Raw genomic sequence first — 25333 nt, 5'->3', positions numbered from 1 at the left:
GTCATCACCCGTCCTTTTCTCGTATCCGTCGCTTCGCACTCAGCCTTCGCCTCCACCAACCTTGTAAATCGATCGCTGCGCTTTGCATCGTTTCAATATTCGTTGTCGCACCTTTCAGGAACGCATCCTCGACGTAAACCGGGGTATGGCTGTAAAGAGTGGTCCAGACGTCTTGTGACCCCCCCCCACCCCCACAATTCATTGACCCCTAAACTTATTTTTCATTTCCATATAAATTTCTGTTTTAAATAAACCTTACTTAAAACATATGAAGTTTTAGATAATTAAACGAGGGGGGAGGGAGTGGGGGGAGGGAGTGGGGGGGTCACAAAACATCTGGACCACCCTGCACATCCCGGAGAAAGATTGAGAAATTCGCCGGTGACGTCACCGCGCGCCGACGTCACCGCGCGTTGAGTGGAGGGGGGGAAATCCGACGACGTCATCGCGCACGAGCGCGCGCCACTTACGTCGGTGGAGGGGGGGGCGGGGCAAAGAAAACGGCGTGCGTGGTGACGTCACGCGCAGGGCGGGACCCGGACGTCAATCGAGCACAGGCGCGCGGTCGCCTCCTCCACCACCACCACCACAGCCGCCGTCTCCGCCGTCTCCTCATCCATCGTCCTCCTCCATCGCCCTCCTCCTCCTTCTTCTTCCTCGCTCGGCGCACAGTTTCCCTTCCCCTCCTTCCCCCCCCCCACGCCGGCCCGCCACCGAGAGTTGTAACGTGTGTGCGTTGCGTGTGTGTTATAGTGTGTGTTAGTGTGTGTGTGTTAGGGTGTTAGTGTGTGTGTGTGGTTTCGTGTCTCTCACTACACCTCCGTCGCCTCGCCGGGAGTCCCACGATGGTACGTAAACAGCGCAGTTGGTGGAGGGAGTGTCTGTCGGTGGCGGCTGTGGGGGGGTGGGAGTGTAGTCGCGTCGGCCCTTCGTGCGGTGTTTAGCGTCTGAGGCGAATCCTTCAGGGCAGGGCCGCTCGTTATATCGCACTGTACACACTCACCCGCGAGTACAGCGGGATGACACTGTACGCACTGTACGTACAGTGCGGTCCGGCCATGTGCGCCGGTCCTTGTTGCGTCGCTTTGCTTGCACGCACGGCGTCGTGGCCGCCCCCCCCCCCCCCGGCTGGAACATTGCGGCCCGGGGCGGGCGCTGTGCCGCACCGGCAAGTGTGGAGCTGAGTGTGGGCACGGCGACCCGACCCAGCACTGCCTCGTGTACCACTCGCCCCGCTCTTTCACCGCTGACGGCAATGCAACGAATGGCAACGCTGTGCCCGTCTAACAGTGCTGTCATTCGGCAAGTGGATGATCCTGGCTGGTTGGCGATGACCGGCGATGATTAATTAGTGCGCACTGCAAGCGGAGTTGCGTGCCACGCTTTGTGAATCTAATCGTGTCGTGATCGAGCCGCACTGCAGTGGCACTGCGGTGGCACTGATAAAGATCTTTGACGTACACAGAAGTTGGATTTCTTTGCACGGTACCATGCTCGAGTACTCCACTAGAATACTGTGCAAATCAATTGGCACGGCATGCACAGTTCTGTGTACTGCAGTGGAGTTAAGTTATTTAATACCGTGCTTTGCCGTGGTATTATTATTATATACTGCGTGTGTAGTTCACAGGAATCGTATGGTCTGTATTGCACTGGCACTACGTCATGTCATCCAGGATACTCGTGTATGTGTATGGTTTATCACTGGTCATCGATTATGAATACATATCCTTTATCTTGCCTTAACCTGTATCCTGTTATTTATCTTATCGTGGGTGAAAAGAATCGATGTGCTTTTTTAAAAATCGCATCTCAACGCAACTTTCTCCGGTCTTCTCCGCTCAGGAATGTGAATTGGCAATATCTTAACCACATTTCTCTGCCTTCTCATCTGCACCATTGTCTACACATCTTCTCATTGTACTACACCTGCCCATTGTCTACACATCATCTCATTGTACTACACCTGCCCATTGTCTACACATCTCATTGTACTACACCTGCACCATTGTCTACATATCTTCTCATTGTACTACACATGCCCATTGTCTACATATCTTTTCATTGTACTACACATGCCCATTGTCTACATATCTTCTTATTGTACTACACCTGCCCATTGTCTTCATATCTTCTCATTTTACTACACCTGCACCATTGTCTACATATCTTCTCATCGCACTACACCTGTTTTGTCTACGTGTTTACTCGTCGTTTTTTACTTTTTATTTCCCAACATGTCTCTGTGTGTCTGTTTAACACGTCGGCTTTCGCGATCAATATCATTCAAAAATATTTTTTGGTTAGATCGCGTAAGTATATGCGGGCTGGAAGCGTATTATTAAGTAATACATCTTACAATTTACAATTCCTTATAGAGGAAACACATACTAATTCACTGATTACTAATCTATTATATCATTACAATACCCCCCCCCTCCGCCTCTGATCTCTGCACATGATTGTGACGACGTCATGCTGCACTATTTAAGACGGGAGGCAGGTAGATTGCTTCACTATCCTGGCAAATCACCCGTTGATGCTGGTTGATGTAATTACCAGCGAAACGTCGTACTACTCAATTTGTAAATGTTGAGGATTTACTCCGAAGTAGTAACCACTTGGCGTTTTGTTTACGTGACAAATCCCTTACTAATTGGCTGTGTCGGGTGGTGGAGGCTGACGACACATTTATACTTACGCGATCTAACCCGAAAACCTTGACTATGAATTGTCTATTATGTGTCTGCGTAGCATCTCTTCTCTCGTCTCCCAACATATTTGTATCTTGTGTGCATACTTCTCTAAGGGGCCATCCATAAATGACGTCACGCACCTGGGGGGGGGGGCAGATATTTGTGACGAGGGGGTGGGGGTTGAGAAATGTGACGTCACATCAAAATGCGCAGCTTTAAATACATATAGACAACACGTTCTACTTAATTAAATAGACTTTTAAATAAATGTTTTCTCCTACAACATCAGATTGCAGCGCCACATTAAATACGCACTACAATGACAAGAGTTTAAAGCGATTTAAAGCATGTTTTTTTTTGGGGGGGGGACAGAGCTTTGTGACGTCATATTTGAGGGGGGGGTCTGACTTTTTGTGATGCCGTGTGACGAGGCGGGGGGGTCAAAAATCGTCTAAAATCGCGTGACGTCATTTATGGACGGCCCCTAATCCCAATATACCGCTATTTCTCTCCTAAGTCTTTGAGATTGCTTAGCAGGCAGTTTCAAAAGGCCATCACAGGTCTCATCTGGCCATAAGGCTGCCAATTAAACAACACTAATGTACTCGTATCACCTTTCAGTGGGGTGGCATGGTGCTGCGGTGCATTGCTGCATGATAATCATAATACATACTACAGTAGTTGATTAGAGCATTGTTGTGCCGCAGCACATTGCTGTTGCACGATCCGTTCAGAAAGTATCCTGCACTGCTATTGTCGTCCTGTGTGCTTGCTGCACTTGCAGCAGCTGTGTTGTAGAGGCAGCCGCTGCACCTGCCAGGCAGCAGCAGATGGCCTTTGTTGGTGAAGCTCCCATTACTCTGCGAGCAAATGGAGGGGGCTGGGTGGGCTCTCTCCCAGGCTCCGCAAAGCTCTTGCGGGCCATTGGGAGAGGCCGCGTTATGCAAGTCGACTGGAGGATGTGGTCAAACAGTGTCACATGCGACCTAAGTCGTTAAACATTGACACCTAAAACGGGCCTGTTGCAACGTCACGAGGCGTTTAAATGATTGTCATTGTTAATGGCTTTTTTTATTACCGAGGAAATTCTCTCCCAAGACTCCGACGGGTTCTTGTAGTGTAGTACATTAAAACTGTATGGCTGAGAAGACTGCATGAGTTGATTAAAGTTCCCATTTAGCACGAGCAAACCTCACGTTAAATAATAATAATGTCCTATTTACCATAATGTATTTTATGGTCGCCTTCTATACGTGTAAGTAATAGGTTAAAGGCACATGTTTTGGACTTCAGACTATGCTAATCCTAGATATTTACGTGAGCTCATACATTGACCCATTTCAGTGCCTCAATATCAGTTCTTTAATGGCTTGAATTCAAAATTATTAGACATCACCTCCTTGAAATTTTTATTAAACTTTTTCGTTCCGTTACAGTGCCACAAAACATGAAATTCAAGTGGTAAAGAGCAAACAGCTAATTTCATGGCCTGACCAAAACTGGTTTTGGCTGTATGTAGTTAATGCAAATGACAAATAAGGTATCTGTTTATCTTTTTAAGACCCACGGCAAAATAGTTTAGCTGGAGAGCACACAATTTGTCTAAATGAATGGTGTAAAGCTTTTAAGTTTGGTATAAAAATGTGAATGCTTTCCATCTACATTAACTCATATTTAGAAATGCAAATCGATTGTGGTGTCAACTGTATGTCATTTGTTGGAAAATTCCTTTGATGGCTTTTTTTGCTGCCCGTAAAATGGACTGATGTCTCTCTTGGGGCTGCTTGTGGTCCATACATTGCTCACTGGTTTGAGGCCCAGATGAAGGTATGCTGTGCCAAAGTGTGGGTGGAGGAGCTGTGGGTCCAGGAGCATTGCAGCAGAGAAAAGTGCTGTAAAAGTATTAAATTATACATAACGTGAGTTGTGCTTGGAGCACTTTCAAGTTTGAAATTCCACTTTCCCACTTTGCCCATATTACAATATGGTTCTTGGGGCTCATTGGATACACTCGGCGATTAGCACAACTGACAGATACACTTTGCACAAGTGGTGAAATTAAAAGCACAAGAAGCAACCGTTCATTGTGTGGTGATGCTGCAAGGCAGACCTACTTAGATATGCCCACCTCTCAAGAAGTGGCTGTCATTCACACTCCGTGGCTAGGCAAAGTCACTTGTTATTTTAGTCCATATAAGTGCCAATGAAAAGGTGACAGCCATTTAAGAGGTATATTGAGAACATGGCTGTTGATGTACATAAATCTCCATGTGGTAGGCTACGTACAGTTTAGTATTAATCAAAGTATGCGTTTATACCTTTCAAATAAGCAAAGAAAGCAACACTTGCTTTTTTGACAGCCTTCAGCTTAAAGCACAAATTCCATTCTTTTTTTTTAAATACGATAACTCTTCATTTCTTTCAAAGTGGCACTGATTTTTATCCACCTCCAAAAGGATTATTGCTTCAGTTAACCCCCCACAGCAACTCTTTCACAATTGATGAAATATAAATGTCTAATCTCTTTTACAGAACCACCCAGCCTAATCTCTTTAAGTTCCAATAATATCCGTGTACAGTGCATGTGAAACTGCCTCATCATCTATATGGGGGTTATTGCCTTTTGATAGTGTAATCGTTCGAATTTACTTTCCTGCTTCTTAAACAGGGCTTCCAAAAACCAGTTGGTGTACAAGAAAGTGTTCATAACGTTTATATTCACAACTCAATTGTCTTAAAATGAAGGCCATGCATTGTTATATTCAAACCACCTCTTACTATGATCACAATTTCTCAACGGCCACTTTACAGTCACAACACTCATTTGTATTGCATCACAGTTGTACTGGGCAGATGTGGGGTTTAAACCACTGGACCATTGCATACCATGTTTATAGAGAGAGTGACACTATTGACATTTACCAGTTGTGCCTGTTGGGCTTAAAATAAATATTTATATATTTTATTGCTTTTGATAATCTAGACTCTGGCTGCAGGAAAGGGTGTGGTGTGGTGTGCTAATGTATTTCTACATTTTCACAAAGCGATTTTCAAAGTACTTTGGCGAAAAATAATCATAGGTGCGTTTGGTACGAAATGCAATACATATAATTGCATCTTTACAAAGGCAGAAATGTGACTGCTGTTTTTGTTGTTAAATTACTCTTTGTGTGTGTGTGTGTGTTGACAGGGTAACGAGAGCAGCTACCCACTGGAAATGTGCTCCCATTGTAAGTTCTCAGAGTCACCGAACACTTAAGTTACCCGTCACCTCTTCAGATTGCTGCATTTTTCCCCAATGTGGCAGAATGTCTGCCTTGTTGCGTTCTGTACCCAATCATGCACTGCAGAGGTCACAACCGGGTACCCGATACCCGTACCCTACCCGATACCCGGCTACCCGTACCCGGCTGGGTACGGGTACGGGTAGCCGTTTGCGACCCTGGTGCGGCCGGGTACGGGTAAGGAATCAAAACCCGTTTGCGACCTCTGATGCACTGGCGGTTGCCTACATTTTTAATCATCGGTCTTGAGCTAAAAACAACTTCTCACATCGTAAGGATGTAACCTCCAGCTTGCTCTCTTTTCATCTTGCGGAGATGTGCGATTCTTTATTTGCCGACTTGTTGTAAAATGTGAGCAATGTCTATTGCATTGACTGCAGCTTAAGTGTCAACCTCTCCGAATGTGTTTTGCCCAGAGCAATATGGGAAATGTACGGCTGTTGGGAGTTGCACACCATTTGGCCTTTCCTTGTCTTATCTGGCAGAACAAAAAGCAACTAACCGAATTTGCGCGTGATGGTCATTGTACGTGGCTGATTTTAATCAGTAAGTGAATTAGGTTATACGGAACTACAGTGTATTTTTTTTTTAAATACTGTATAATTTTTGCAAGGGAGCAGTCTCACTTTTCAAGCGTTGCACTAGAATTTTTCGCTCAAATAATAAACTATTTAATCAGGGAGGGCTTTTTTTATATGAATATAAGAACACAACAAGATCACGCAAATGTGAAATACTATGTGTAATTTAATGGGTGTTAGATTTTTTATGTTTTTATTCACAACAATGATGTAATGTTTTAGACACTCCCTTCAATCAGCCTGTTGAACATGCTAATGTTCTAATGAGTCAAATAAATAAAAATTCGCCTGTGTTTATTGTGATAGAAAATCTCATTGAAATAACTTTACTTGATCAGAGCACACCTGTGTTCTGTTTGATTCGGACCTGTATATAAATGTAATATACAATACTTTTCCATTTCGCCAAAGACATGGGCATATAGTATCCGTTGATTGTCAATACTCTTATAGTTTTTACAATCACATTTTTCTCAAACATTTTATTCAAGGTTCACTCCAAGGCCCCGTACAATATATAATACACACAATTTGTAACATCGTTCACTCTCTGTTCAACTGCAACATCTTGCAATTAACCTGTAACAGTGACGCAAATAAACGTAGTAAAATTGTGCAAAAAAAATTGTGACTCGTTATCAAAGGCCGTAGGCATTTCATATCGGGATGACACACTAATGTTTGTAAATCATTTCTGGATGACTGAAGTGGCCTGGTTGTAAAAAAAAAACGCAATAAGACTGGTAATAATTCATGTTGTGAGTTATTGATTGATGCCCTGCTGCTTTCATCGCAACACTCCAGTTGACGCAGACGAGATCAAGCGTCTGGGCAAGCGTTTCCGCAAATTGGACTTGGACGGCTCGGGTTCACTAAGCGTTGAAGAGTTCATGTCGCTGCCTGAGCTCCAACAGAACCCGCTCGTCCAACGCGTCATAGACATCTTTGACACAGATGGCAACGGGGAGGTGGATTTTAAAGGTGTGCTGTTGGCGGAACATAGACAATTGTACTTGATGAGATGAATATGCTGCACTTTTAGGGTGCTCATCATTTGCACCACTCTGTAACAGACAAAATATTAGTTTTATCATTCCTCTATATTTTTTTTTCTCTTCTGAAGAAGGGCAATTTATTAAAATATCCTTTGAAATTTTCTGTGTTAAGACATTGTTAATGACAATGGTTAAGGGGTGAATTTAGTCTGTACTTGCAGACCACTTTCAAAGTAGTTCCTTTATTTTTATATGGGTATTTCATTCTTCATCAGTTATACCATAGTTGAAATAGCCACTTTTTTAACTAATTTTTTTTTGGGAACCCCTTTTCAACAGCAGAGGATTAGTTATGAAATAAGTGAGGTGGTATTTAGAGCATTTTGTATTATTCAGTGTGTTATCTCACTCAACTGTGGCAAGCTGTCCATTATTATCTCCGTGCCTATCTCTTGAATCAACAGGCACAGTTTTACATTGACCCAAATTAGCACAAAACATACTTGTAACAAGTGTTTTGTTTGTTTTATCGCTGTGATACAGCTTGGACGAATTCACTACGCACATAAATATTGTTGCATGTTGTGTGGAAGCCTGGAATTTGATCCTAAGAGCACAATAGTACTCAATCAGTGGTCTTACATGACCCCAGAGGTGGCATGATTTCGGTACCCCAACTCTTTCTGTGGTTTGAATTGATTGACTGCCAATTTCTCAGACCAGTAATACATTTGCAAAGGCATTTTAGGGGCTACTGTTTCTGTACACCCGTCTTTTAACATGTGGTTGCTGAAATGTGCCGTGCTGGCATAGCAGCCCAAGTGTAGGTTATGATGCTCTGCTGCCTTCAGCTGATATAACCTGTTTCATTATCGTGCTTGTTGGAGCAGGAATTTAGTGTTTTTTGTTATCGTATACCAATAAATGTCAAAGGTTTAAGGATTGCATGTTTGCTCACTGTCTCCTGCAGAGTTTATTGAAGGCGTGTCACAATTCAGCGTAAAAGGGGATAAAGAGCAAAAACTACGCTGTAAGTATTCTGTGAGACTTTCTTTTAAAAGTATATATATTTTTTCAATTTAAATCGTGTAGTTACTTTTAACCAATCGGTAACGCCCATAGTTGAATATATAGGGGTAAACGACATACTTTTTATGTTAAACAAGAGGCATTAAAATGTCCTCCATTAACCAATGGGTGTCACAAGACATTTGTATTTATGGTTGGGAAGTGGAACTGTGTTGCAGTGGTTCAAGCATGCGCAATGAAACCCGTTCAGCTCAATTTGATTCCCAGCCACATTTAACTTTGGTGGCAAGTGATAGCCGAGCTCCCACTGGCATCCTCTCCGTCCCCAAACCGCACTGAACAGCTTGTTGAAGTGTGGTCAAACAATCCTATGATGGCATAGGGAGGCCTTCATCCACAAGTGGATTGAAAAAGCGCCATTAATTAGTTATGTTTTTTGTTTGCATTATGACTGCAGGTATTGTGGTCTATGCAAACATGACTCCTTCTAAAAAGGTGTCAGTTTTGTTGCCAGATAGAAGGGTAAAAAACCAATTATCATGAATTAGTTTGTTTATGAAAACACGTTGACTTGTGATTAATTGGCTGTTCTTGCTGTACAACTATATACAATGTGTTCATCTGACTCAATTGATCATGGTACCATCTATTCAGAGTCTGTAGCGTCATTGTCATGGGGTGTCTTATCGGAGTCTAATAATGCAAAATATTTTTTTCCGTGCACATGAAGTTGCATTCAGAATTTACGACATGGACCGAGATGGCTACATCTCCAACGGGGAGCTCTTCCAGGTGCTCAAGATGATGGTGGGAAACAACCTGAAGGACACACAGCTGCAGCAGATTGTTGACAAGACCATCATCAATGCCGACAAGGATGGCGACGGGCGGATATCTTTTGAGGAGTTCTGCGAGGTGAGCATATTGCAATGCAAAATAATAAAAACATTGATTCTTATCTATTCCTCAGCAACCAAAGCGAAAGCCACAAACATGCTGAGATGATACTGTAAGAGCCGACTGTGGGGGCCACGTTTTCGATTGTGTAACAGTCACAGGATTGGTAAGAATGCAGGAAGTAATGGCCTGGTTTTGTCACTCGAAGGGCATTGGCTGGGTCTGTCTCTGACTTGATTTATCCACAACGGCCTCTTGAGATTACAGTCTCAGGGGAATGGGATGTTCGGCCAATTCCTAAATTGAAGATGTTTGTGCACAAGAGTAAATTGGAGTTCCAAGTGAAAGATGGAGGTATGCATAACATTTAAAAAGCAAGAAAAAAACAAATACACATTTGTCCGTACCCTGCTTTCTGTACGACTATCTTCTGTAGCTGTGCATATTGGAAGTTTCACTCATTTGGTGACGTTTGACTTTGTAGCCCTGCATTATTAATTTCACTGTCGCAGGCATTTTTGTGTGACCCACAACCCCCCCCCCACCTCCTCCAAAGTGCCAGAATTCAGGCTTGGACTTGGCAACTACCTGAATGTTTCTAAACGCAGCGGTGCTGGCAGTGCCGTCAGGTTAACCTGACTGCACTGTGAGTCACTGCAGTCAAGTTAGAGTGTAACAAGTTAACTTAAGAAATATCAATTTGTTAATGTGGGACTTTACTCGGTAAAGCCCAGTAATTATTGCTGAAGATGCATGGCTCTTACTGTAAAAAGTTCCAGAATAGAAACATAGTTCTCTCCTTGTTTTGTGATATAAAAATGTACGTATATTTCGCGATGGCAGAAAAAAGAAAGTACAAATAATTATTTATTTCAAAATTTTCACATCGAGGCAAATCTGCCCAACCACACATTGAGATGTTCACGTCGGCGTGCATCGATGAATGGACGTTGGCATAACGAAGCAATTGTGCGCAAGTTTGCAGTCGTGGCTGTAATACCGACACGCAATGGTCTACTCTCATCTTATATACAGTCCCTTTTACTTTTTACAATAAGACATTCGGAACAAATACTTCTACTTTAGTCCTCTGCCCAATGGTATTTCTTGGACTCAAATGCCCTCCATCCTGTTCATTCTAAAGCTTTTATTTTATATATGCCCACCCCTCACCTCCTTTAAGTCTACAAGCAGTATTTTATTTCCATCTCTTTGGCACATTTGCAACATTCTTTCTTTCACTACTTCAGAAATGTCTACACTATGTGCTTGCTGAAAGTAAATATCGACAAGAATTCTCGACATGACCTTCTGAACATGTGTGGATGCCAACATCCAATTTTAACTTCCTGAAACTGAAACCACAGTCTTGTAACCACATAGGACATTTGGCACTGCCTGCAACCACTCCTCACTATTTTAAAACACTGCACGATATACCAATTTCCCCAATTTCTCAGCGTGATAGCACAGAAAAGATTGTGTATTATTGTGATTGAGATTACTTGGTGAAAACCTTTGCCATAGCGATAATGAATGTGCTAAAATTACTTTGTCAATTTAGTCATACCTCTTGAGACTTATCATTCTTCCCAGAATCAATTTCTAATATAATGGATCATATATGTGGCTCTTGGAATTCCGAGACCATTTTAAGTAATTTGAGTTTGTTATCTTGATGTGCATGCGATGGAAAAAACAGGTTTCAGTGTTACTAATATGCCTCATGGTGTAGCTATGTACCCAGACCATCTTTAATTGTTCAAGTAAACTTGAGGACCGTTTTTGAATATAAAAATGTGGCATCATTCCATGATTGAGGTATTTCATTTTTATGTAAACATTTGGTAAATAGGTCCACTTAATGTATGCCAGTTTAACTGGTGCTGCGTATTTTATGTCCACACTTATGCCACCTTGTTCCCAGGACCTTTTTTTTTCTTCTATGAACGACAGTGTTTACTTTTTCAATTGCAATATTTGGAACATCCTCATCTTCATCCGGCACATGGTTTGGGTCCTGGGATATGTGAATTATTTTCCAAAAGAACACAATTCCTCCATGAATGTTATCTCTTATCATATGTAATGCTTCCATCTTTCTCCCTTAGGGGTTACCATTTGTGAATTTGTAATCGTCAACCTCTTTTTGATGTCTTGATGCTCCCATTGGTTTCTGTGATGTCATCAAACGTTTTTGTATTGTCCTCTGTTTTTAATTCTCATTTTATCCTCGAATTGTTGTACAGAGTTTTGTTTATTCAATATTTTGTCTAACATCTCACTTTTATTACATTTCCTCTCTCAACATGCACGATTCATTGTTGCATTGGAAGACAATGAGATATTGCAACCGCTTGGGAAGACCTTTATCCATCAGTGAATAGAGCATGGCTGATGACGACCTCGGCTGTCAGAGACAAGAGTTTAAAACGTAAATTAGAAAATAATTTACAATTGGCCATGGGCATTTTATTGACATCACTGGGCTTTGGGTCCAATACTGTTTAATATCACTGTAGTTAAGTCACGAAAACATTTCAAACTGTTTCAGTCTCCTTTTCTGTTTCATATGCCTTTCAACATGCTAGACAGCTTGACACAAAGCCTAGGTAGTTTTTTTTATTCTTCACCAAGCATTTTTTCACGACTCATTTCCATTGTTTGCAGCACCTGGGTGTTGCTCTTGGCAACATGTTCTCAGCGGCCAAACCTCTCCAACCGTTTGCTTTCTGATCACAGTACGTGTCTACAGAACGCAATCGTTGACCGTCGATTTGTTTCAGGTTGTTGGCGGTATGGACATCCACAAGAAGATGGTGGTGGATGTTTGAAGTCTCCGCCCACCTCCTTCATCTTCCCCTCTCGCTGGCCTGCCAGGGAGCTGCGCCCTGCTGCCCACCGCTAGTATTGCGCGTCCCTCTCTCTTGCAGAAGTCCCCATTCTGGGGCTTGGTGAGATCTCATTCAGCAGACAGGGTTCCCCCTCCCGCCCCCCCCCCCTCTTGTAACGCATATCCACAAGACAAGCTTCACGTCGCGTCGGTGGCCACAAACGTACCCCCGCGGCCACGCGGACGAATTGATGCATGCAAATATTAGCAAGCGTTGAGCGGCTGGTCAATTAGTCCTTCATCCTGACATTCAGATTGGTGCACAGCATCAGATATTGGTGTTCTCATAAGGGAAGTCTTAAAATCCCATTGTCAGCGTATGACAAGTGGATTGTTATTAGTTGCGCATTTTGTTTTTTTAATGGCGAGAGGAAACAATGGCTGTGTTTGGCGATGTTAACTTTCAAAAATAATTACCAATCGTATTGCTGTGAGAAGTGGGCCATTGCGTTGGTTGCAAGTGTTAAGAGTAGGCGGCATATTCTGAACTTTGTCCGTGTTCATAGGGTTGTGTGCGTTGTTTTGGGCGGTGAACCATGCGCATGGCAGAAGGTCGCATTTAAAAATACAACCGGTGGCTTTTTATAAATGATGCGGTGTATGCCGTATACACATCTGCGTCACTTGACATGTGTAAAGTAGGACATTTTTCCTTTGCCGTTTCATGAAATGCTGTTAACTGGGAATGACTCAAGTCAGTTCCATCTGAGAAGTGTTTACTTCCTGTTACATGCAAGGTTTACTTCCGTGTCACAAAAAAGTGTTTAACTTTTTTAAACAAGGCAGCATCAATTATTTTTGACAGGGGCATTATAATTAAAGCCTTTGTTACAGCTTCGCTCATATTTCCATGCGCAAAATATTTTTATTATTATTTGGTACGCATAGCTTTGTGTCAGGGGGTCAAACGATAATTGGGAGTCAAAGGAATCCACATAGTAATTTCCACAGTCTTAAGTATTTGGTGGTGTTAATTTCATAAATGTGAATTGCTCCAATGTGGAGCATGCCAATTTCAGATACCTCTGTTGGCCACATCTGGTGTGAGGGACTTTGGAAATGTGATGCAGATATCTTTACGCTCCTTGCATGAGGCCTAAGATGTGTCTCTTGACGGTCCACGGTGTCCGCTGCTGGTTTCGTTAGACAAAAACCAAACGAAGAAGAAAAAAAACAAACGTGCTAAATCTTTTGTGGCATCAAAACAACATGCGCAGTGTTGTACCACTGTTGTGTTGTGTGTGCTCCGTTGTAAAGTGGAAGGCTTTCATAATTTTGTTCAATTCACGTAGTACTGTCTCGTAGTGTGTATAGTTCCGTGATTAATAATGTTGCGCAAGTTTATTGTATACTGTGCGCTCGATTGTTTCTCTGGTTGGTGCTGTCGGGGAAGACTTGCATGGTCTTAAAGTTCTGGGAACGCGGGGGTCATTCCGGCAAAAAAAAAACTAGATTCAGGAGATGGGCCACAAAGGGAGGCTTGCTGCACCAGTATTCCTGCCAAGCAAGGTATTTTCATGTTATAACTGCTGTGGTCTATACAGGTGAAGCAACCTTTTAAGTGATTGCTATGGCCATTTCGAATTTTCAGTGACATTTCAGTTTGATAAAAGATTAAAAACACCACATTGACTCCGTACCAAAATGAGTTATGTAATGGCTTTACATGACCGTTTTAAGGCTGCAATTCTACAATATATGTCCACACCTTTTCACCAGCATGACAAGATAGGCATATGATTTAAATTATGAAATGTTAATGCCTAAAACATACATGTCTCCTTATCATGCTGGTAAATATCACAAAACTGGAGTAGAAATCTAGTCTCCTGGAACTAAGTCTCAAGCCACTGCTCCTGAATAAGTGGCCTCGTGTTCCCATATATTAATCATTTGTAAATTTGAGTTTGGAATGCAGTTGTGGCTATAGGCTGCACACATATGAATGCTTCTTGTCTTATACATGCTTTCACTTTTGTTTATTCAAATTGTGTTTTCGCTTGCCCAATTTCATCTGGTTTATGCTCTTACTAAAATCATGGTATTATAATTGTGGGGTATAGTTGAATACTTGAGTTGAACAGTAATAAGAGAACATTAAGATAGGTTATCATGTACGGATGATCTCTGACATGACTTGTCAAAATAAGATTCCTACGCCGACTTGTTTTGTGACTGCCGTGCACAAACTTTGCTCAGGGTTATTCCGCTGCCACAGCTAAGCTTGGTTTCCTGGATGATAACTGATCTGCAGTTGACAAGTCATGTCATTTTTCCATTAATGTTAGAATCGGGAACTTTTTTACGCAAACATTTTTTGGGGTAATTTAGAACCGAGTAATATTGGGTCACTGGGCAAAAGGGGGCACATCTCAGCACACCAGTTCTTGAGTTGAGCTAACACGTGTTCGGCCAAACCTAAATTTCAAATTCAATCGCCATGATTAAAGTGTCCGATTATAGTTGGGCCTCGTGTGATATGAACTCGACCTTTGACCTAAATATCACTTTTCTTTTTAATACAGTATCTACTCTCACATACGATGGAATTGTGCGCATTCAAAATGCGCTACAGAAAGAAAAATTGTTGTTTACAAGACTGAGTTGAGGAACGTGTACCTACGTTGCGTCTTAAGTTAATCAAAAGATGGCCAACGTTTACAACGAAGGCTCACTGTGTTCTTTGGAAACCTGACCTGGGCCTCTATGCTGGATTTTTTTTGTCTTCTCCTCCCTTTTGTGTTCTAACTGTACTCCCATTCGCTGTGCACATCCGTAATAATGAGCTGCCCGGGGTAGTATGTTTAACTCTTTTTGAATTTGAATCGTGCAGCAGCAGCGGTTACTTGCATGGCTCGCAGTGCTTCATTGGGGGCGGCACACCATCTGACTAACTTCTGTATCCATGTATCTGTGTTAAGGAATGTGGTTTTGCATAATGTTTTTACTAAAATAAAAGTTAAAAACCAAAAATGGAATATAACAGGACGTTTAATTTTGTTCCAGCTCTGGCATAAAGACATGTAAGGAAATGTATCCTCCCAGGTGACTGGAAATGCGTCGAGGACACACACACACACACACGTTTGAATCTTTAACGAACAAAACATCACCTCAATATTGGCCGTGATATATTTTCAAAGTTGCGTTTTTAGCGAAGAATTGGCCATGTGCATGACTTTCAATAACATTGGTGGTTATGAGTGTTGCATTTATGAGTTGATTATTTGTGGACGCTTATTGTGCTGCTGCTGTGTTAAATAACATAGCAGTGTGTATTGCCTGTAGCTTGTACTTGCAGAGCCAGTTTTTACGTGTGGTTTTTTTGAAAGGGGGGAAGTGTAATCTCAAGTGACAGTTTGTTTAAAAAGACATGCTTATATGTGACTGCATCGACGGCTACAGGGTGCAATTGCTGTTATTGCGTTTGCCATGCATTTTAGATGTATATTTTTAAAACGTCCCAACTCAACATTTACCTTTTATGCCAAACAAACGTGTGTGTATGTGTGTAAAAGTCTACTTTGCCAAGATTTAAATAGGGCTTATAATGTAAATTTTCCAAAAAGTTCTGCCATATTTCAATTACAGCTGTCTCCTCCCTTGTACTGTAATTATATTGTAGCCGGGTCATCTTGCACTTGGGAAATGGGGTGTAGCTGTTGGAGGCCAGTTAAAAAGACGTTTATATATTGTTTGAAAAAAATATATACATTTTACCGATGTGGAGTCAGTGACGAATTATATTCGGACAGTTGGTAACGTATGGTATGAAGGAAGGTACATATACATTTATTGTGGATGTACAGTGGTTCAGTAGAAGCGGCAATACATGCCACATTAAGACCAATTAAATTCAATTGAGGTTGGCATTAGGATTGGATAATGTGACTCTTGCTGAAACCTTGGAGTTGATTTACCAGCAGAGGATTATTTCAAGCTGCCTCCTAAAATAACGAAAGGTTTTGATGGTGTATTGCAATCTAGAAGGCTAATTTAGCACCTTGAGCAATGACATTCAAGGTTGCCTATGTTATGCCAAGTTCCTTACACAAATTAAAGTCTTTAAAAAATATATCCATCATTGAAATGTAGATTGTGGCAATTCATGCCACCTTAATAATTTTGTGTTGACTTTTCGGAATGTCATTTATAATAAGCTGTCCCTTATGAAGAGCCAGCTCTTGAGTGCATAATTTTTGTTGTATCACACTTTTTTTTTTAAACGAGTACTCAGCCAATTAAGTGGGTGATTTAGTGGCCACTACGTTTATTAAGGAGCCATTTTACACTAATGTGTAAGCAACTACGTGCTACCCTAGTGCAGCATTTTCTATAAATTGGATAGTTATCATCAGCCATGATTTATCTACTGCTTGATGAAGGCCTCCTGCCTAAGGCATTCCCCATTTATCAACAACTTGTGATGCAGTTGTCCATCTAGTACCTACGCATACCTTGATTTTATTGCTCCATCTCCACGGTGATTGATTTTTTTGGGCGTGTTCACTCCATTGTTAGTGTCGTCCACCGGTCATCATCGCTTTTATAACTTTCATATTTTTTCTTAAGAGTAATTCCAAGAAATACACTTTGCTGTGTGCGTCTTTGTGCCATTGATCCGTTTTCTTTGGCAGGGTCAACGTTTCTGATCCATTTGTCAAAGCAGGTAATATGCGTTGATTAAACACTCTGTATATTGCTTTTCATTATGTTCAGGTTTTCGAAAGCACTCCAATCTGCTGTCATCCGCCTCTAATCCTTTTCCTCCTCGTCATCCTTAAATAACTGCTCGAGGTATTCGTACTCTCTGATGTGTTTCCAGTTGTGTCCTTCCAAACGGAATATATTCAAATGCAGCTTTATTACATTCATCAACCATACCTTGTGTTTAATTTCCATTGCTTATAATGACCGTCATCTTAACATCTGAATGATTGATAGTATTCTTAGTTTATTTTTATAACTTTATTTCTCCAATCCAATTTTCTGAAAGCATCTTCCAATATCATCATGACATTTATTGTATGTGGACTCGGGCAGAACACATCGCTGGAAGGGATGATGAACTATTGTTTAAGATTTATGACGGAGTGGTATCCAGAGGTGAGAACAAACCCGAGATGACATCTACCATGGAGAAGGAGTAATTATTTCCGCGCATGTGCAGGAACTGTATGGATTCTAGATTTGAAGCTTTCGTGACTGCAAGGATTCATATTCTTAGGTTTTTTCGGTAAAGTCACGTAGGTAAAACATTACAATTAATAAAAGTAAAATAAAAATCACGACGTTTCGGAGGCGGTCGTGGCTGTGACGGTTCCACCTGAAGACGGAAGCTTGTGTTGCCTCCGAAACGTCGTGATTTTTATTTTATTTTACTTTTATTAATTTTAATGTTTTACCTACGTGACTTTACCGAAAAAAACCTAAGAATATGAACTGTATGGATTGTTGAATAGCAAAGCCGACACATGGCGATGGCTTGAGAATGCCTTCCTCCAGCCCGTGAAATTATTTGAGACGAGGCCTATTTTGTGTGCTGGTTTGAAGGAGCACATACTCAGCATTTATAAGCTCGTTCATTTTGTGCTCTGTCAATAACAAGTGGGATGTAACTGATAGAAAAACGCAATTGGAATATCGTAATGTGTATGAACTATTAATAAAAACGGATAAAGTAAAAATTTGGACCATAAAAGTCCTTCAAGGATGGAGGTTGGGACGTTCAGAATAACAGAACCTGGATATCATTAATAGTCACAACCTTTTACGGTGTATTGTGTTTGTTGATCGTTTTACACTTAAAAGAACATTTCAAAAATACTGCACTGGTAAAAATTACGGCGTCACCTTTGAAGGAAGCACGATAGCACTGCGTGTAACAATCATGAAAAAAACCTACAGTAAATTTAAAACGTCTTACACACAGTTGCTCGTTTGCCCAATTGGTCCGTTCGGGCAAGTGCTATTAGCAATCACTTTTCAAAAGAGGCCAGCATCGTACGCACGAGAGAGGTTCGGCGAGCACCATGCCCTTCGCGCTGGTGTTGATGCGCACTCGCGTTAGGCCAAGCCGCCACCCTTTAAAAATGTCGCATCCGGTATCAATATCAATACTCGGGTTCCTGGCCAGGATAAATAAAAACCTCCGGCTTGGGCTGTAGTGCTTTTTGCTATAACTCATCATGCTATTATTTCCAACCAGACACGCATATCCCCCCACCCCCACCCTCTTAAGTCTGCACAAGCTGTTGGGAAAGTGCTGCGAGTTCTCGTGTTTATGATGGAACTGCACACCGAAAGGGTGTCGTGACCAGCACCGTGCCAGGATTGCCCTCTTTTTTAATATTCCCACCAGCATTGATATTGACACACCACACCACGTACTTATTTTAGGCTACAGTCAGATTTCAGTGCAAATTAGCAATGATGTGGTTGTTCAGTAATTATTCCCAGGGCGATTCAATTGTAGCGCAGTGCATTGCACAACAACCAACATTATTTCCAAAATAACAACCATTTTCCACTAAGTCAAGGTGACAATCACCATGCCGCTTGCGCCAGGCTAGGTGCACTTGGAAGCCTTGTGAAGTGTTGAAGGCTTGCTGGCAGGAGATCGTGAAAATGGCTCAGGTGGTATGGGTTTACTGACTGGCATCTGGCACTGTTTACGTTCTCCACTGGAATTTCAGCATTTACGTAATACACATACAGGTGGGGACATCCAAGATTACATCCTGGGAAGGTTTATTTTAAATGCTTGTATACATTATACACAAACCATTTTCATATTGGCTACATGTAGCTGTTTACAAATCACTATTAAGAGACACCCTTTCACCGCATCAAGAATGTCCATATAATACTTTTTAATAACACTTTATGTTTTAGCAAACGTTTAAAAAACTGACAGCATTTGCACATACAATAGTGTTCAGCAGTGTGAGGAGGTACTCCAAGTAACAGTCATTCCCACTTTACAAACAATTTCTCTATCATTTACAAACACATTGGTTGCAAATGGACCTTTATGTATTGGCGTTCTGTATAGAATGCGTACAAACCACACGGTGTGTGCATTGTATAAATACACAGGTTTTTTTTGTTATTTTTGGCAAATCCTTATTCGCAGCAACGTTTTCATCCAAACGAAAATGTATACAGAACTAACGTATACAAATCGGTTGCATGTGGGCATATTGTCATGCTTTAATTAAAAACTGTTTTCGTAGCTGCTTGTGTGAGTGTGCATGACACATACACGTGGAGTGGTTTGGAAGGCTCAAGTTGGGTTTATCTGTGATCTCCTGATCTCTGTGGTCGAGCATTTCAGACCTCTGGACAACCATTGGGTCCCACTGTTTCTGAGTTGACAGAGCAGAAGCTGTCTGAAGGTCTTGCGGAAAATCCTGTTGCAGAGCGCGTAGCACACCGGATTGACAGTGCTGTTGACGTAGCAAAGCCAGTACCCGATGTTCCAGAGCACGGGCGGCACGCAATCTGGACAGAAAGTTGACATGAGCACCATGATGTTATAAGGCGTCCACGTGATGATGAACGCCAGGAGGATGGCGCTTAGCGTCCTGGCCGCCTTCTTCTCCTTGATGAGCGACATGCGCTTGCGTGCCGTCACGTTCACCTTGAGTGCCGCTGACGTAAATCGTTTCGCCGTCGAGAGATCGCGCATTGAGATCCGCGTCGAGGACGACGACGCCGCGCAGACCTCTCGCGTGCCGCTTGTGGACGAATGCTCCGACGTGTCCGACTCCACGGGAGACCTCTCCGAGGCCGTCTGCCGCAGACTCGGCGAAGCGCCGTCCGTCTGACCGCTTCGGTCTGAAAAGTTGTGGCTCCGCACTGACCGTATCCTGACCTCGTGGCTCGGCATGGAATCCCGCATGGGATCCCGCATGTCTGCGTTCTGTGCGGTGAGCCGTCCCGTCACCTTGGACGCTTGCATGGTGCTGCACCTGCCGCTTGGGAGCACCATCACCATCGAGTATATTGCCCTGTGCTTCTTGGGCGCGTCGTCTTTCTCGGAATAGTGGCTGCTTGCAGAAGTAGCGCCGTTATCCTTGCTGCTGCTGTTGTTGCCCACGCGTCTGCGCTCGCCGCTCACCTGCGGGGTGTCAACGGCCTGCGTTGATTCCTCCTCCTCTTCCTCCTTTTCATCCTCCACCTCCACCATGTCTTCTTCCTGCTCCAACTCCTCGCGGCCCTCCGAGATGGAGCCCTGCAGCATGGCCAGGTCTCGCGCGCGGTTTTGGATCTCCTTGAAAATGCGCCAGTAAATCGTGGCCATGATGGTGACGGGCAGGTAGAACGCTGCGATGGCTGTGCAGAACGTGATGATGGGCTCCGACAGGAACTGAATGCGGCACTCGTCCGGTGGCACGGTCCGCTCGCCCACGATGTACTGCCAGAAGAGGATTGCGGGCGCCCAGAGCACGAAGGACACCACCCACGCCAGACCGATGAGCAGGGCCGCGCGGTGGGGAGTCCTCTTGGCACGGTACGTGAGTGGCCGAGTGATGGAGAAGAAGCGGTCGAAGCTGATGACCAGGAGATTCATCACGGACGCGTTGCTTGCCACGTAGTCGAGGGCCAGCCACAGGTCGCAGGCAAGGCTGCCAAGCGCCCAGTGGCCCATGATCATGTAGCACGTGAAGAGGTTCATGGAGAAGATGCCGATGATGAGGTCGGCTACCGCCAGGCTGAGCAGGTAGTAGTTGTTGACTGTGTGCAGCTGCTTGTTCACCTAATTATGTAACAAGAATACAGCACAACAATGCCTTTATTTGACGTAACATCAGACCGGTTAGCAAAAATCAAGCATACCCATCGATTATGTACCGCTTTTCCAACATGCGTTTGTCTTCGGAATAAATGTATACTTTTATCCTGAGTTGGAAATCTTAAATAATTGTGAAATCAAGATCAAACGGTTGCTGCAAGAGCATGGAAATATACAAAAACGATGCATGTGTGCTATGCCATTGCTCATAAAGGTTTAACAGATTTCATGAAGAGAAACGGTTGTGAAAGTCAAATAGTGTTCTTCCAGTACGCATTTGCACTGAGATAGAAACAGATTGCTAAGGAATGTGGCAGCCGCAGAGAAGCAATCCGTTGAATCGAGATGAATATGACGTAAGGAGAGGGCTTTTTCTTAGAAGAAATCTATACACAACTGTACAAATATCACCACGTTGGGAATGGAAGATTTACAAATTTAAATGGAGCGTTTAACCCAGTCATCGGGAGTTACATTTGTAAGATGATTGGTGAAGCGGAAAATATTAGGAAGATAGAGCAAACAAAAGTCTGCAACGTTTTGTTGAACTATAGCAGTCAACCATTACCTACCCATTGTCAAGACTTACCTTCAACCAGCCTCTAAAGAAATGTATTTGGTTGCAGTTTCATACTTTGTACTTGACATGAACATTGTGCATCACTATAGAAAAATAATCACTGGTTCATCTTCTTGGTTCTTTCGGTAAAGTCACGTAGAAGAGAAATAATAAAATAATACAAATAAAACAATAAAATACAATTCTCACGACGTTTCGGCCACAACGCAAGCAGCCGTCCTCAGGTGAAGAACAGATCTGTCGGAAAGACAGCGTCGGCTGCTTGCGTTGTGGCCGAAACGTCTTGAGAATTGTATTTTATTATGTTTTATTTTTATTATTTTATTATTTCCCTTCTACGTGACTTTACCGAAAGAACCAAGAAGATGAATCCCTGCAGTCACGAAAGCTTTAAATCGAAAAATCACTGGTTCGTTTATGGTAATTTTTTTGTGTGATTCTATTTGGCTTATGGCTCATTAAAATAAGAAATGTTAATACATACTATTCCCTGAAGGATGTAAATTTTAGTTTTTTTTTAATGAATAGTAAATTATGTATTGATGCACAAGTGAATGGGAAGCCAGTGGAGGGCTTGTTGGGGTGATGTGGTGAATGTGGTCGCTTTTTGTGAGTACGATTTATGAGCCCGGTGGCCGGATTGTGCTTTGTGACTGAGGGCTTCATTTCACACTGAACATTTCCCAGTTCGCTGGTAGACTGGATTAGGCATGGGACTAATATATGACAAGAGGTATACTTGATGTAGTGTGCCGGGCACGGAAATTAATTTAGGATTGTTGACTAGGGCTGTCACCTCGAAGGTCCAAAAAACCGGGACATATCGTGGGAAGAACAATATCTCACAACATTTACATGCAATTGAGAGAAGAAAAAAACCCATCACTTGTAATATTCTAACATTCCCAGGACAGCTTCCTCAAAAATACGAACGTCTTGTGAAATCCGGGACAGGTGACAACTCTATCGGTGAACCGAGTTTGCCCTCCATACCTTGAAGCTGACCAGCACCAGCACGTTCCCCACTATGGTCGCGAGGCTCATAACGCCGGTGAAGAGACCGATGCCCACCACCTCCAGGACAGAGTGTCCGCCCAGCGGGTCCAGGAGGTGTGGGTCTGGCACCGCCTCTCCTCCACGTGTGCTGTTATCCCAGGGAGAGGAGTTTGACGAGACTGAGGAGGTGGCGTTGGTGAGGTCACGTCGAGGGTAGAGGAACGCCGCCGCGTGAGTGGAATTTAGCTGATGGACCGTCCACGTGGTGGTGGAGTTTGGAAAATGCATGGTGCCTCAGCTGGATGGACTTGTTCAGGTCTCTCTGAAACACAGGGTGAGTTGATGTTTGTTTTGTTAGTATTCATGAAGTAAATGTATTGTTGGAATGTGTGTTGCTGGGTACTCAAATCTCACACAGCTTCAGCTCAGACCATTTGCCTGCCCAGGGTTCATAAAATGAGTAATGTGAAGGCAACTACGGTTGCCATTTGATGTTCATGCGCACTGCCTTGGCTGTGTTCTTGACACACCAAAACATTTGACATTGCAAAAACGTATCCTCGAGATAGTGTAGATTTAAAATGTTTGTAAACGTGGCATTGTGTGTTTGTTATGTGTCATTTGATATCCCGGACACCCTTGAAAACGAGATGATCCGTCAAGGACTTTTTAAAGTGAATTATGTTTTTAAATAAATAAATGTTGAGTGAATTGATATGAGCGCCACCTAGTGCCCATTTGAGTAAGTACATTTATAAACGCGCAAATCTTATAACTCAGGTTATCCCGAGTGCATTACATGTTGTAATTAGCCCGTTATCCTTAACGGTCGTCGGTCAATGCCAAGTGACGAATTGTCCTCTGAGCTTAGTGGAGTCTCTAACCCGATTAGAGCAAGTCCTTCATTCCATTCTGTCAAATATTTAAACTTTACAATGGGGCCGTCCATAAATGACGTCACGCGATTTTTGACCCCCCCCCTCGTCACGGCGTCACAAAAAGTAAAGCTCTGCCCCCTCCCTCCCAAAATAAGACATGCTTCAAATCGCTTTAAACTATTGTCATTGTAGTGCGTATTTAATGTGGTGCTGCATTCTGATGTTGTAGGAGAAAACATTTATTAAAAAGTATATTTAATGAAGTAGAACGTGTTGTCTATATTTATTTAAAGTTGCGCATTTTGACGTGACGTCACATTTCTCACCCCCCCCCCCTCGTCACACATCGTCACAAATGTCTGACCACCCCACCAGGTGCCTGACGTCATTTATGGACGGCCCCAAATGCAAAGTGTCGCACGCCTGTGGCTCAGTAAACATGCGACGTTCGACCAACGTTGGCTCAACGTTCCATGTTTACGAGGTGGGATTCGGCACCACCACCTGGACATTGACACTGTAAATCCAATCAATTAATTCATGATATATCGAGGAATGCGTGATGGTAATGATAAAGCGTGCAATGGCCAAACTAGGATATCCTGGGCTTGTGCTTGCCCATTTAAGGAGCAAGACTAGGCAAATCGACACTTTTTTAAAAAAAGTGTGTTAAACCCACAACCACCCGATACATCCATGTTTTGTTTACGTGACAAACCTTTACTAAATGGTTGGTGGTGGCGGGTTCAACGACGCATTTATATTTACGCGATCTAACCGCAAAAAAACACTATTATAGATATTGGTCGCGAACAGCTGACGTGTTCACATCAATTCCGTGAATTGTCGAATCGAGACAAGATTGCAGGTCTGCATTAAGGATCCTGCATCAGTTCACCCCGTGTAATACTGGGTGAATTGTCTCGTTACACGACTCCAGTTATGTACCAACGATCAGATAATGTTTTTCTGGTAGGAACCTCCTGGTTACACCAGCCCACAGGGGATTATTGTGTCCGTCCGTCGTGAATGGAGGGGCTGGGTGGGGAGGGTGGGGCTGGGTGGGGAGGGGCTGGGTGGGGAGGGTGGGGCTGGGTGGGGAGGGAGGGGCTGGGTGGGGAGGGGAGGGTGGGGCTGGGTAGGGTGGGGAGGGGCTGGGTGGGGTGGGGCTGGTGGGGAGGGGCTGGGTGGGGGGTGGGAGGGGTGGGTGGGGAGGGGCTGGGTGGGGGGTGGGAGGGGTGGGGCTGGGTGGGGAGGGGCTGGTCACCCCGTGGTGCCCTTATAAAACTCAACGTTTAATCTTAATTTTAGAACTTTTCTGGTTAGATTTTATGTCGCTATTTCATTATACCTGATGATGATTGCTTGTGTTGCAATCGAAACGTCGTATTCTATTATTTAATTTAATTTATTATTTTATCTTTAGACGTGACTTAACCGAAAGAAACAAATAATAACTCAACGTTTAACCTACTCACGCCGGCTTGTGCCCGCCCTCACAGTCGGGCATATTTGCGGAATACACCACGCCGCCGTTGACCCTGGCCATTGACCGGGCAACCCAACGTTCCTACCAGCTCCCTCCGCAGCAGGAATGTGTTAGTTTGTCGATCGGTGACTTTTTTTTATTACTTTTGGAAGGTCTCTCTCTCGCGACACCTAGCGACTTTCCACGTGGAAGTTGCCGACGCTGAATTTACTTCAGAA

General features: G+C 43.2%; 3 protein-coding genes across 4 annotated transcripts in view; 2 read left to right on the top strand and 1 right to left on the bottom strand.

Moving 5' to 3' along the window:
• Window positions 1–544: 544 nt before the first annotated feature.
• On the top strand, window positions 545–13553 carry LOC144720003 (calcineurin subunit B type 1-like). Of its 2 annotated transcripts, none has more exons than XM_078596412.1 (6): window positions 545–848; window positions 5887–5926; window positions 7366–7542; window positions 8527–8586; window positions 9316–9500; window positions 12269–13553. In XM_078596412.1, exons 1-6 carry the CDS (start codon window positions 846–848, stop codon window positions 12314–12316), a joined length of 513 nt encoding a protein of 170 aa, XP_078452538.1. In that variant the 5' UTR covers window positions 545–845; the 3' UTR covers window positions 12317–13553. The 2 variants fall into 2 exon arrangements, with proteins under 2 accessions (XP_078452538.1, XP_078452540.1); XM_078596414.1 differs by lacking the exon at window positions 545–848 and adding an exon at window positions 4593–4615.
• Window positions 13554–19585: 6032 nt separating this feature from the next.
• Window positions 19586–23036, bottom strand: LOC144720004 (muscarinic acetylcholine receptor M1-like). Its single transcript, XM_078596415.1, has 2 exons — window positions 22746–23036; window positions 19586–21136 (listed from the first exon to the last, which is right to left on the bottom strand). The coding sequence occupies exons 1-2, from the start codon at window positions 23034–23036 to the stop codon at window positions 19661–19663; spliced, it is 1767 nt and encodes a 588-aa protein (XP_078452541.1). The 3' UTR covers window positions 19586–19660.
• Window positions 23037–25117: 2081 nt separating this feature from the next.
• The window catches only part of AVEN (apoptosis and caspase activation inhibitor), a 47463-nt gene continuing 47247 nt past the window's right edge, over window positions 25118–25333 (top strand). The window contains exon 1 of the mRNA XM_078596402.1: window positions 25118–25240. The gene's annotated coding sequence lies outside the window, so the exon portion shown is untranslated. The remainder of the gene's footprint in view (window positions 25241–25333) is intronic.

Source organism: Lampetra planeri, chromosome 7 (assembly GCF_965212315.1).
Source record: "Lampetra planeri chromosome 7, kcLamPlan1.2.h2, whole genome shotgun sequence".
NCBI classification, from domain to species: Eukaryota; Metazoa; Chordata; class Hyperoartia; order Petromyzontiformes; family Petromyzontidae; genus Lampetra; species Lampetra planeri.
This window is presented reverse-complemented; position numbering and strand designations above follow the sequence as displayed.

What these genes read in the sequence shown, in the direction of transcription:
- LOC144720003 (XM_078596412.1), top strand. An exon ending in CGGGGAGGTGGATTTTAAAG is followed by an intron (nt 7,543 to 8,526) that starts GTGTGCTGTTGG and finishes TGTCTCCTGCAG; the next exon opens with AGTTTATTGAAGGCGTGTCA. An exon ending in TAAAGAGCAAAAACTACGCT is followed by an intron (nt 8,587 to 9,315) that starts GTAAGTATTCTG and finishes GTGCACATGAAG; the next exon opens with TTGCATTCAGAATTTACGAC.
- LOC144720004 (XM_078596415.1), bottom strand. Translation starts at nt 23,036, where the DNA reads ATGCATTTTCCAAACTCCACCACCACGTGGACGGTCCATCAGCTAAAT. An exon ending in TGGTGCTGGTCAGCTTCAAG is followed by an intron (nt 21,137 to 22,745) that starts GTATGGAGGGCA and finishes TTACATAATTAG; the next exon opens with GTGAACAAGCAGCTGCACAC.